The sequence below is a fragment of the Anarrhichthys ocellatus genome, unplaced genomic scaffold (assembly GCF_004355925.1).
Source record: "Anarrhichthys ocellatus isolate YVR2014 unplaced genomic scaffold, GSC_Weel_1.0 scaffold6, whole genome shotgun sequence".
Taxonomy (NCBI): domain Eukaryota; kingdom Metazoa; phylum Chordata; class Actinopteri; order Perciformes; family Anarhichadidae; genus Anarrhichthys; species Anarrhichthys ocellatus.
The window spans coordinates 15,672,007-15,684,892 of NW_022280036.1; the positions used below are offsets into that span (position 1 = coordinate 15,672,007).

General features: G+C 44.9%; 1 protein-coding gene across 1 annotated transcript in view; it reads left to right on the top strand.

Annotated features, from left to right (window-relative positions):
* Positions 1 to 12,886, top strand: part of itfg1 (integrin alpha FG-GAP repeat containing 1) — a 130,943-nt gene that overhangs the window by 108,583 nt on the left and 9,474 nt on the right. The window contains exon 15 of the mRNA XM_031846445.1: positions 9,963 to 10,087. Coding sequence (XP_031702305.1) covers positions 9,963 to 10,087 — 125 coding nt within the window. The remainder of the gene's footprint in view (positions 1 to 9,962; positions 10,088 to 12,886) is intronic.

Genomic DNA, 12,886 nt, shown 5'->3' on the forward strand with positions numbered 1-12,886 from the left:
GTGTGTGTGTGTGTGTGTGTGTGTGTGTGTGTGTGTGTGTGTGTGTGGATGATTTAAAGTGTATTTATTCTGTAGCTTGTAGCTCGGGGAACAGCCAGCGAGGCTGCCAGAGATGAGCAATGATGGGGTGCACACACACACACAATGTCTGGGCCTCTCCGCTGGGGCCCAACGATCTTCACTTACCCTTCACCCTGCTGAAAGGGAGAGAGCGCGGAGAGGAAAGGAGACGGAGATTATAATATGCTGCGAGATGGAGACAAGGGCCCGTGAAGGCACAGTATTATGAATGGAATCACTGTCGAACAAGAGGAGGAAAAGAAAGGAAAGGAGTTCATAGGATGTCAGGGGCTGGTGGGAGGCAGAGAGGAGATGGAGCAATCTCAGTCTGGTGAGATACCTGAGAGAGACAATGCTAACACACACACACGTATAGTTCATACTGTATATATGTACTGCATACACACTCTGTGGTAATAACACCCTCTTATCTGGCAAGTAAAGGTCAACAGCAACACTGACAGGTTCTCTTTCTAACTCGTTTTCTGTGTGTGTAGGGCATCTGCACAGTATGTTTCCCTGTATAGGTGTACGCGCACGCTACATGTGTGTCCGTGTATTTTTCCTAAGCTTGCGCACAATCTGTGGCCATATGTGTGCAGCATGTGCGTCAGCATGTGTGTGTGCATGCACTCCCTGACATCTGTCTCTTGACCTTGTGTGTATGCGCGGGAACGTGTACGAGGCCGTCTACGCGCCCAGCAGCGGCGTGCCATGCCCCTTACTAAGCAGGTTGGATGAATGAGGATGGGCTGTGATTCTGACAACACCACACCTCATTATCAAGTAACTCCTGCTGAGAGAGAGAGCGAGAGAGAGAGGCGGGGTGGTGGGGATGAATAGTTATTCATTAACAACCTTTTTATTTCTCTCACTGTGGACGCTCAGAGACACTGCACAGGACAAACACCGGACTGCGTCGCCCTCAGGGTTCCAGGTCACACCGGTTCATCCATTTGTCTTTCGTCGAAAGGGGAACGGTGTTACATGAAACTTTCAGGGTGACAGTCATAATTAACAATAGAACGATGCACTAAGTAGCGTACAGATCTCCGCCAGGTGTGTCTGCAACGACCACTGCTGTACTGTGTGATTGAATCAACGCAACCCACAATTGGCTAACCCTCCGTGTAGACACTACTGTCCTTTAAGGTGTCGTAAAACAAGTCAAAAACAAGCAGCGATGTATGCAGGCAATCGGCTCAAAGTCGTCGTATAAGAGTGAGGAGTCAGCAGGCTGTCAATGTCCGTATAAAACAGGCAATGAAAGGTGTTTTTTGAGAAAGTGTGAGTCACCAATTTTGCAGCTGCATAGAATGGGAGATTGGCAGTGGACGGACACAGAGATGCACACTCACTCACTCTCACTTGCCGTTTTTAGTTTAATGTGGCATTGAAGACATCAAAAGATGTTGACAGTCTGTATGTTAATAATAATTGAATGTACAAGATGTTATCTACACGTGACTTGAGCTTATATGTTTTTCAGTGCATTTCCAGTTGGTAAACACATTTCCCTGCTCTGTGCTGCTATGCTGTGGGTCTATGCGACTGCAAGTGAAGCTCATTTTGTGAATTTTTTTCAAGTGGTTTGGCCATTTATGCTACCTGAAAACTAACAGGTTTGTTTTCTTGTGCTCTAGATTACTGGCTAATGGCTTTAGTATCACAACAGCAATCAGCAGTCTACACAGCTTTTCTGGGGAATTGTGGAGCCCGCTTATTTTACAGCTTATCAAAGTATTGACAAGCCGCTCTTACATTCGTCTGTTGATGCGCAGGGAGATAAAAGAGAGAAGCTCATGTCTTTTTCTCTTGTGAAACTGTGGTTTGTCAAAATTAGATTTTTTTTCTCTTTGATACATAAATATGCTCCAGTTACTGTCGTTGCCACCAGCCCATCATTACATTGGCTTCTTTTGACCCGCCATATTTGGCTGTTCGTGCCACCAAGCTGCAAATTGAAATAGATTCAATAACACCAGCCGGCATAAAGAGAGAATTGTAACACGTCCGGATTGGTTGGCGCCAAAGATTATAAGGCACAGAGGAGAAAGGAAGAGGACATTTGTAAGAGAGAGGCGGGGACAGAAAAGAGTGAGCGCTCATGAGGAGGAGAATCGTAACAGGCCCAGATCAATGTGGAGCTTTCTGCAGACCGTCCAATTAGGCTAATGAGTTCAGGGGATTAGCAACGGCTCCCTCACACACACACACACACACACACACACACAATCATTGTACATGCACAAACTTTTAAGAAAAAACACATGTTAACCTGCAGCAAACATATTTATCATACCTTAACCTTTCAGACATTTATTAGAACCAAAACAACTTGGATGCAAATTAAAATGGTGCGCGCTGAGCTGTGTTGACCTGTACATTCACTCGAAAAGCCCTTCGTGTTGCTTTTTTTTTCTTTTTTTTTTTTTGCCGCATCTTGCTGTTGCCTCAAGCAGTGTCGTAAGAAGCCAGCTTATTGCGCTTGACATCACACCGATCCTCGGCCACGGTTATACCTTTAGTTTTTTCCCGAGACCTCATGAGTTCCAACAGTGAGCGTTACCCTATTCTCAAACCCCTTTTTTATTAGCACAGTGTTTGGAAGATGGAGCTGGAAACGCGCGGGGAGAATTCACGATGTGGAGTGGGTGGATGAGAGAAATGGGGGAGAAAAGGGCCGGAAAGGGGAGAAAATGAGAGGGTTCAGAGGGCCAAGCCGAGAGAGAGGAGCAGAGCTGCAGAGAGAGGGAAAAAAAGGAGAGGAGCGAGAATTCAGGGTGGGACCGAAAATAAGACGAAAGGAGATGGGAGGAGAAGAACGCGGAGAGATCAGCGCAGAGGAGGGGAGGAAATATTGGTGTGGAAGGAAGAAATCGAGTGGAGAGGTAACCCTCCACGGAGACATGGAGAATTACTATTGATCGGGCTTAGCATGCTTTTTCTCATCCCTGTTTTTCACTCCTTTGCCTTCCTCCTCCGTCCTTCTTCCCTCATCTTTTTTTTTCTCCCCTCTAGCCCTTTTGTCACTTTCATCTCCTTTCTCTTCCTCTGCTCACCCTGTAACTTCTCCTCTGTCTCTCAAGAGATTGTTAAACTTTGAATTTGTCACCGCGGTTGTCTGCCTATCCGTTGATCAATGGGTCCCAAAGACCCTTGAGTTTAAATGAAATGCATGTACGTGTCTTAATCTAGGATGTACCTTGTCACAGACTCTCCGTCTTGCTTGCCGTCTGTTTATATACCAGCCCAAATATGTGTAACTACAGGGCAGAAACATGCCATTGTAATGGTTAAAAAAATAATAATGAGAGGCTTTCCTCAATGCATTCAAACTTCATGAAGCCACCTTTTTCACCGCATCGTGGAAGTTCACAAGCAAACATGTCTCAGCACTAGCTGAGAGGATATTCTTTTTGGCACACTGTCGAGCTTCCATTCCTCCTGCCAATCTTGCGGTGCGTCGAACTGAAACGCAGCGCATTGAAAGCTCACTTGGTTTTGTTGGTTGGTGCTCTTTGCTCCATTGTGTGCTGAGTCTTGTCTCCAAAAGTTCCTCAGAATAGAAGTTATTTATAAATGATTCTGAAATCCACAACGGCAAGGTCAGCTCATTACGCTCTAAATGTTCTCCAATAAAACTCAGCTTTTTTTTTTTTTTCTCTCCAATCATTTCTGGAAACTTTCTAAACTTGTAGAATTAATTTAGTTTTTATCTCTCTCTTTTGTTTTTCTTCCCTTTCGATTCTCATAACCGTCTATTGTTCTGTACTTTAAGTTGTCGCCGCACTGTTATCTCTGAAACTTATAAAAACTAAGAGTATGTGTGACATCACGTCATGGACCAGGGACGGAACATTTGATGGAGCTTCTCTCTTTCACTCTTTCACTCTCTCTCTCTCTTTCTCTCGCTCGTTTTCACTCTCTCTCTCTCTCTTCAGACACACAGTGTGATTTCGGTCGTCGTCAGGTGTCAACGTGCTTCTGAGCTGTAGTGTTTAAGAGGCAGTGCAAAGCTGGGTGGTGATAAGGACAGAACAAGTATAAAGCCCTCCAGGTCCTTTCTCACACAGACACACACACACACACACACTCATGCACACGACTTTGTTCACGAATCAGTGTCCGTATCTTGACTCCATTGTATGGGCACTGATTGGGGCTCCCTCCCGGCGAGGCGGACCTTGTGTGCGTATTCTTTACCTCGTGGCTCCACTCACGTTATTATCTTTGCAATTTGCTCCTTTTATCGTCGCCACGGGAGCGAATGGTTTCTATAGCGACAGGCTCTAAGAATTTCTCTAAAAACGTTTTATTTTTTCGGGTTGTGAAGCTCCGGGGAGTATGAGAGTGAGCGTGTGGACTGAAAGCCAATTGTGTTTCTGACCCTTTTTTACCTTTCTTCGTTGGATCCGGATGTCAGGATTTGCACGTGGTTGTGTTTTACGCATGTTTTACATATGTTTTACATATGTTTCATGTTCAGATTCCTCATTTATTCTTGATTTGCTCATTTCCCTCGGTGCCAATACACACACACTTGACTCAGTTTCAGACTGACGCTAGATGTCACATTGTCTACCCAGAGGTGGTAAAAACCTCCAGACAGCACAAGGTTTTTCATGAGGATATGTGTCACAAACCCCTCGACAGATGGACACTCTCTCTCACACACACACACACACACACACACACACACACACAAACACATTAACATGTTGTAGCTCCCTCAGAGGCATCCGTGTCCTCTCTGTGTCTGTCTCTCTCTCTAATGTTGCTCACATTGTTGCTTTATTTTTCATTTTTGCTGTATTATGCCCGCAAGGAAGTAACGTTTGTCGGCTTCAGTATCAGGGGGAGAGTTTTGTCATCGTCCTCGCTATCCGGCAATCTGCTGAGAGAAAAAAACGAGGGACGATCAAAATTAGAGTCCGATCAAAATTAATATCACCGATTCCAGATTCCTCCTCCCTGCTTACATTTGAAATCATTTCATGTGCATCATGTGTTCTCTACTCAGGTACTCAATGACGAGCATACAGGTGTGAGCAACAATTTGAGATCGACGTAGAGGAGACGTAGCATTCAATGGGACCCTCAGTTCACATAATAGTGTGCAGGTAAAAGACCTTAACCTTAAACCGGGCCATGTCATCCTGATGATGATGACACAGACCTTCTCTTCATCTACAAGTGGCTTTGCAAAGATGAACACAGTTTAAACCTCAGCAAATGTTCCATTACTTCTACCTCTCCTTCAATGCAAACCGTGAAAGGTCTGTTGTGGTAACTTAATGGAATCTTTACAAGCGTAACTCTAAGAAGCATTTTTTGTTTTTTATTTTAAGGCTTTAGCGCATGTCAAGTAGCCACTTTACACATCACGAACATTGATAATGTGCAGTAGAGGCCAATCAATCTATCAAGGCTGCACTCAGACCCTGAATAAACCTCGTCTTTGTGTTGTTACTGTCTTCGTATGTCTGAAAAGATGTTGTTTCAGCTTTCAGCTCACCTTGTTAGCTCTGCAGGAAGTTGCATTTTCTTATTCCAGTTATGAGCTAAGGTCTTCGTGTTTTGTTTCCACGGGCATTAAAACAGTAATTTAAAGTATTTGTCTCTATCTAATAGCTTTATATATGTACCTATATATTAACCTGCATCTTTGAATGGTTAAGTTAATGATAAAGTTCAGTCAACTGTGTAGATTGGGGCACAGTTGCCCCAAGTTCTCTCAGCACAAATCTGGCTGCAACATTTAGGAATCTGTATATTTACTTTTAGGTGTGCGGTCCTAACCGTTCCCTTGTTCGTGTTATCTGCCGGGCTTTGGATCACTAACTCGTCATATGCGATGCATATCTTGCCCACGTGTGTGTGTGTGTGTGTGTGTGTGTGTGTGAGAGTGTGTGTGTGTGTGCGCAGAACGCCATTAAAATTGGAAAGTGCACACAGACGTACACGCCAAGGCCGGCTGCTTGTGCTACTTTGAATCTGCTTTGTCTTCTAAGAGATGGATTGGAGGCTGTCAGTCATGTGTACAGGGTGGAATTCCCTGCCAATGCCTCCGCTGGCTCTGCCTCGGGGAGATGGGACAAAAACACACAGAACACGGCCACTCCGATACACACTGCTCTCCATAGCACTCTCTTTGCCAGCCTCCCCTTGTTGTGAAATGGCTTTGCTCCAGCCGTGGCCACATTTCCTAGCCAGTCTACTTTCTCTCTCTCACACACACACACACACACACACATACACACACACAGCACTCGGCAGACGCTAAGCCAGGCTCCCTGCCTGCAATGTAACCCTCCTTGATCCTCCATCAGACACACACACACACACACACACACACCCTGCTGAGTGGCCGAACGCAAGCCATCCCCCTCTTGTCTACAGACAAGGAGCAGCAGTCTGTCAAAAAACATCAAACCAAGACTGGCTTAAAGGTCCAATCCCCTCAAAAAATCCTGTTCTTTCCAGCCCGGTTGACAGGGGTTCAGTGCGAAGCTCCGAGTGGCCGCCGGCTGATTTAAAACAGCTTCCCCTGCTGGATCCGTCTCCACTCGATTGGAGGGTATCAACAACAAGAAGTGGCGTTCCCATAAAGGCCGCTTCGTGGTTCTTAATAAAAGCAGCAGTAGGTGAAGGGGATTATGGGTATTCGTAGGTGACAGGTGCGGCTGCGAAGTTGCTCAGCATGAGCAGCACAATGAACAACTTCCAACACTCATCTGGCTGCTGGAGGTTGGTTTTTGTTTCAGGGTCACTGTTCATGTTACTGTGCATTAGATGTGACTGTTTCCACAGACTTCAGAGTTTCTGACATTGTTTTCCTGCATGGTTCCTTTGCATGTACTGAGGTCAGTTGTAGTATGTAGATGTTATTTAACAAATGTTTTATTTGCCTTATTTAATTGTGTGTGCTTTTATGACTGATGATGAGTACGGTGTGTGCAGCATTGTTCCATGTAAAGTCCTGAAAGGCCTTTATGAAGAACTTGAAGTTGGACTTGAACAGAGCACCGTAACAAAGTTTCGACCTCCACAGCTTTCAGTTTTGCAAAGTCTCCTCCGAGGTTCAGTTAGGTTCGACAGCTCCCCGTGTGCGTTTGCTCCTCAGTAATGAAATTGTTCCGTCAGGCTTCACGGGCCCGCTGGTGAGGATATGACTTTTGTCGTCTCACAGCAGTGGGACGTGTGTGTTTCCGCAGAGTATGTTAGAATGCACACAAACATGTTGTTTATCAGGCCATCCGAGTCACCTTGGACCAAGACTCAAGAATCTGCCGCCATGTTAGCGGCTCTGTGGGGCTGTGCTGCACAACAGTGCTCTGAGATTAATGCGAACATGCTCACAATCACGATGCTAAATTGCTTTGTATTTAGCCGGTATAACGGTAACCATGTTCACCATCTTAGTTTAGCCTGTTAGCATGCAAATATTTGCCAATTGGTACTAAACTCAATAAGAACAGCAGAAGCTGATGGAAATGTCCTTGATGTTGCTTCATGACCAAACACATGTGTGTTTGAGACTTTTCACTGGATAGGTGAAGACGTTGACCTGCTGGTGGCGCTAGATGAGTCATTAGTGTTCATCCTCTGGACACCATGAATGTCTCTCCCAAATTCCTTGTCAAACCATCCAACAGTATAAATGTTTGCGCTGCAGTAAAAGTCTCTTTTGTGAAGTTGTTGAGATATTTCAGTGTGGACCAGAGTGGTGGACGGACTGAAAGACATTGCCACCCCTTAGACACTGAATCTAAATTTAATATCTCTTCCTCTTTTCACCTTCCTTCTGTTTCAGTGAATTTACTAGATTATTATTAAAAAAACATGTATACTATCCCATACAGCAGAACACAGCTTTCCACTTAACTGCTCTGGTACAATGCTCGTACACACACACACACACACACACACACACTCTCTCAGTAAATGTCAGACACCCCAGGATTCATCTGAAATGTCTGGTAGAAGCCAGGGCTTTGTGCTGCCCAGAACAAGTCAATGTCCATGAAACTCTGAATATTGCCTGTTTCTCTTCCTGGAGACAGACAATGTTTCTGTCCGTCTCCCACTCTCCTATGGTATCCGCGGTGTGCAATTAAAGCAATTAAGCTGCCTCTTTGCAACAGCAACCTAGACAAGCTGGGAGAAAGGAATACGTAGGGTGAGAGCAAGCGAGATAAAGAGAAATGAAAAGCTTTGTCGGGTAAAAGTCGATGGGTCTATTCTGCGTTTTTTTAGTTTTTTTTTTAACTGAACTGAGGTTAGCCATAGATTAAGAAAAATCAAGAGAGAAGCAAAGCTGTTGTGCTCCTCTCGGCCCGCAATACGCAGTCCATCCACATTAGTTCTGATCACTGGCTGCCTCGAGGCTTTCTCTCTCTCTCTCTCTCTCTCTCTCTCTCTCTCTCTCTCTCTCTCTCTCTCTCTCTCTCTTGCTTCTTCCACCCCTCTTTCTCTCCTTCCCTCGCTTTGTTTACCACGTAGAGGTTGATTTATGTCGGGTGGCGTGGGCGAGATCCAGCAGCTGAAGGGGAGAAAGAGAAGGAGGGGGAAGCGAAACGAGTAAGGCCAAGTCGAAGTGGCGTGTCAGGGGAGAGGAGAGAGAGAGAGATGAGCAGAGAGGAGAAACAGGAGACGAAGGGTTGGATTAGAATAGTAAGTAAGGAGGGAGAGATTACAGGATGGAGGAGAGGGAGGTTCTGCGAGGAGTGGGGGAGAGGTGCTGGCCTCAGGTGTCTCACTCTGATTTGTATCTTTCATGATGCTTGTTCATGTCAGAACACAAGGTCTCACGCCGTCGTCCCTCTGGCTCGGCCGCTCCTGTTCAGTGTTTCTTTCGCATCGCGTTCACTTGTATGTTTGAGTCTTGTCCCCGACAGTCCTGGTTGGTTAGGCTGGAGCGGATTGTATTTCCTGAAACTTTAACGATTCCTTTGGGAAAGCAGGGAAGTTGCAGCTAGATATCACCAAAGCAAACAGGGGTTACGTTTACACACACAGCTGGCACGTTAATCGGTTGTAATGAGCAGCAAGGTCTTGACTGAACATGTCCAGAGCTTATGGGCTGCTTTGTTCACAGAATGTTTAAAAGGGAAGCAAAGCACAAAATATTTATGAGATGGATAGAAGTTGAGCTAAGGAATTACAAAGTTTCATTAAAAAAAGATCTACATATGCAAATACGCAAGGCCGATTCCGGCTTCAAATTCATACAATGCCCATTATGTCACACCTTAGAGAAGTACAAATTGCTGATGATTAAGTGCCGTTGCTGTGTTGCATGCTAACGAGCTCACAATGCTGTTGTGTGGCATGTTCACTATGTTCACCATCTGAATTTAGCGTGTTAGAAATTGCAGTTACTTTGCTTGGACTTGGTCATAACACAAGAAGGATGTTGACGATGGGGGTAGATAAAAAGTTAAGGGGTGGGTGAGTAAAGTTATTACATTTCATCCCGAGTGGAACATGAATGTGTGCGCAAATTTCACGGCAATCCATCCAACAGTTGTTGAGACATTTCACAAAAAAACGCAAATATTAACCTCGTTGTGGCGCGGGAGGAAAAGTCAGGGGATCACCGAAGTAATTAGGATTCATTCTCTGGACACCATACATTTCTGTATAAAAGGTCGTAGCAATCCATTTAGTTTTTCTCAAAAAAACTAAATTGATTGCTACGACCTTATCAAACTTATGGTGGCACAAAAACAAACGGAAGGGTATCACCAAACTCTGCAGGATGTATCCTCTGGGGACCATGATTTAACAAATGAATAAAAGAAAAGCACTGGGGCAAAATGCTCTTTTGAGATGAGGCTTTTATCCCATTAAAAGAATGCCTTTTTTCTCTCTCTCTCTCTCTCTCTCCCTTCCTGCAGCCGGTCAGTTGAGCCAGTCGGCTCACTTCTCCCTCCAGCTGCCCTACACTGTGCTGGGCCTCGGACGGAGCGCCAACTTCCTGGATCACCTATTCGTCGGCATCCCCCGGCAGCCTGGAGAGACGGTGAGGAAATATACGAGGGTTGTGTTACCTGGACACTTCTCAGCGCTCCTGTAGGAACAACCACCGGTTGTACACTCTCACAGAATATTTGAGGAAAATGCATTTATAGAAGTGGGGTTGAGACCTGCAGCAGATAGAGAAAGGGAATTAAAAAGAATTGCATCAAAATATTTGTTTCTTAAAAAGTCTTTTAAAAAGTCTTAAATCTTACAACAAGTATAATGCCACTTATGTGCCCAATGAAGTCACTTCTGACCCCCGTAACATATCCTGATTATAACAGTGGGCGTGGCTGAGACGTTTAATGTCTCTGCAATAAGTCTACAAAAAAAAACACAAAGAGAGGCCAGTGAAAATATCCTCAGGATCATGAAAACTTTCCAAGAAAACAAAAATCAAATGAAGGACTAATTAATTGTAAGCTGTTAAGATTGTAAGATGTTAAAAAAGTCATAGGCTGAGAGCAAAATAGTTGTTTTTCTCCTTCAGCTCAGACTCTATTTCACAATGAGCTGGATGTCACACATTTCCTCTGAGGTTTGTGAGACTTGTTTGAAGGGTATTTTGCAAAGATTCGAAAGAGGGATTTCCCTCCATGTATTTTCTTTTCTTATCTATAGCTATGCTGAACACGAACAGCGTTCTCTCCCTAATCCTGCAAGAGCATTTACTGAACGGTTGAGGTTGTTTTCATTTTCTTCTTCAAGCAGCAGCTGATGCAGCAAAATATGTGATAACCGGCATTTATATCAATTCAAATGATTGTGTCTCCAAAATGTTTACGAATGAGGTAAGCACAAGAGTATGGGGGAAAACCTGTAGCCCACAAAATGTTTTTCTTTTCTTATTACTTTATGTCATTTGTGAAATGATTGATCGAAATGTAATAGCTTAACGCACACAAAAACAGTTCACATTGTAATCAGTTCTTCATTCCCTCCATTCTTTGGTTTGCTTGTGTATATATGGATCCTATCCACAAGCAAGTCGTTTTTTATTCTAGTTGCATATTTATTTTAGTTTGCATTTTGCAGCCCGCAAAAGACTCCATTTTGGGCCGGATAAACATGATGGCATACTGAGGCACTAGAGGCGAGATTGAGCTTTTTTTTGTCTTGTCCCATCAAGTGATTGAAGTTACTATGAGGAACCTTGAACTGGTCATGAAACGGTCTCAATTTGATAGTGATGCCACTATATGACGAGACCTTCAGCAAGAAGGATGTCTATTTCTATAGTTATTCTTAACGCTCGTCATCGGTGCCGCCGGGTCCGATTCCGGCAACATCGGACAAAATCCGGCCTTGAGCAGAGCATCGCCTTGCTGCTCCTCCGGTCCCCGCTGGGAGCCAACACACCGACGCCATGCTGCTGGAGGCCCAGGCCGTATACCTGGGCCCGTTGGAGGGAAGGGAGGCACGGGGGAACCGGAACCAGGACTTAGCGGAACAGATTGTCACACCTCTGCAGCAGTAAAATGAGAGGATTTCCAATGGGACTCAGGTGCTCAAAAAACACTACCGCTTTTTTCCACAGGGACCGCCAAAATACCAACAAAGTAAAACTCTTTTTTTAGCTTTAAAAAGAAGAAGAGAGGTTAAATAGACAGTTTCTTTTTGGCAGATAGATTCCGAATCCCATATGGGATGATCGATGGACTCACTCAGGGGACTGATAAAGGTGCAGCGACCTCCCCTTGAACAGAAATATCAATACCCCGCCGTCTTTATCTGTTTTTAACAACTCGAGGATGTACTGTATAAATGACTCCAGATGAAGCCAATGTGCACCTCCTGTCACACTACAAGCCAGCATTATATTAATATAGTAAATAATTGATTGTGTTCATGTTTTTAATCTATTCGTCAGCCACATTTCTACACAATACTACTTCAAATGTCAGCGCTCTTCAGTTCTGTGCTCTCACTGTCTCTGCATTCATCTCCATCTCTGTTTCCTCTCGCTCTCTCACGTTGCACTTGTCCCACTGCATATTGGGCACGACAGCCCCCCCTCTCCCGTGTGGTACCAAGATCTTCATCGAGCAGCTGATTAGAATTGCAGATGGGCCGGTCCGCGGCTCAGAAGCTGTAGTGCACCGAGAACACTCGTCTCAAACAAGCTGCTTTGTTGTCCCCTTTTCTGCTTGCTCCTTCTCCCTACGCAAAGAAATGCGACCTTTTTCTTTCCCCTCCTCCTCGCCCATTCCTTCTACAAACTGAATTAATGAATGCCTAAAGATGCGGCCCGTTATACCAAGTAGGTTTTTTTTAGTTCGTCACCCAGAGGGACTAGGGAGTGGAGCAACTCCATCAAATCTACCTGTAATTAGGAGCAGAAGCTTTGGAAAGCTCTGCCTTGGAACGAGGAGAAATCCTGACCTCCGCCCTGCTCAGTCGGCAGGTTTCGTTCTTTCTGTCTGTCGACTCTCTTTATCTATCTCTCTCTCTCTCTCTCTCTCTCGTTCTTGTTTTCTCAGTCCTTATATGTGTCTCCTTGTCTCCCTCTCTGTGCCCTTTACAATTTTCTCCTCCAACAATGAGAGTCGCTGCCTGCTGCTTCACAGAGTTTCAGTAAAATCTACTTGGATATCTTCCAGCTGCCGTCCAATCGCGCCTCTCTTTTTATTCCCCCCTCCCTCAACCATCTCTCTCTGTGAGTCTCTCTGCTCCTGTTAACTTATCTTCCACCCAGGGGATTCCCTTTGCTGCTCAAAGTGGTTTACTTCACTAATCAGTCCCCTACTTGTCTGTCTCTCTCTCTCTCTCTCTCTCTCTCTCTCTCTCTCTCTCTCTCTCT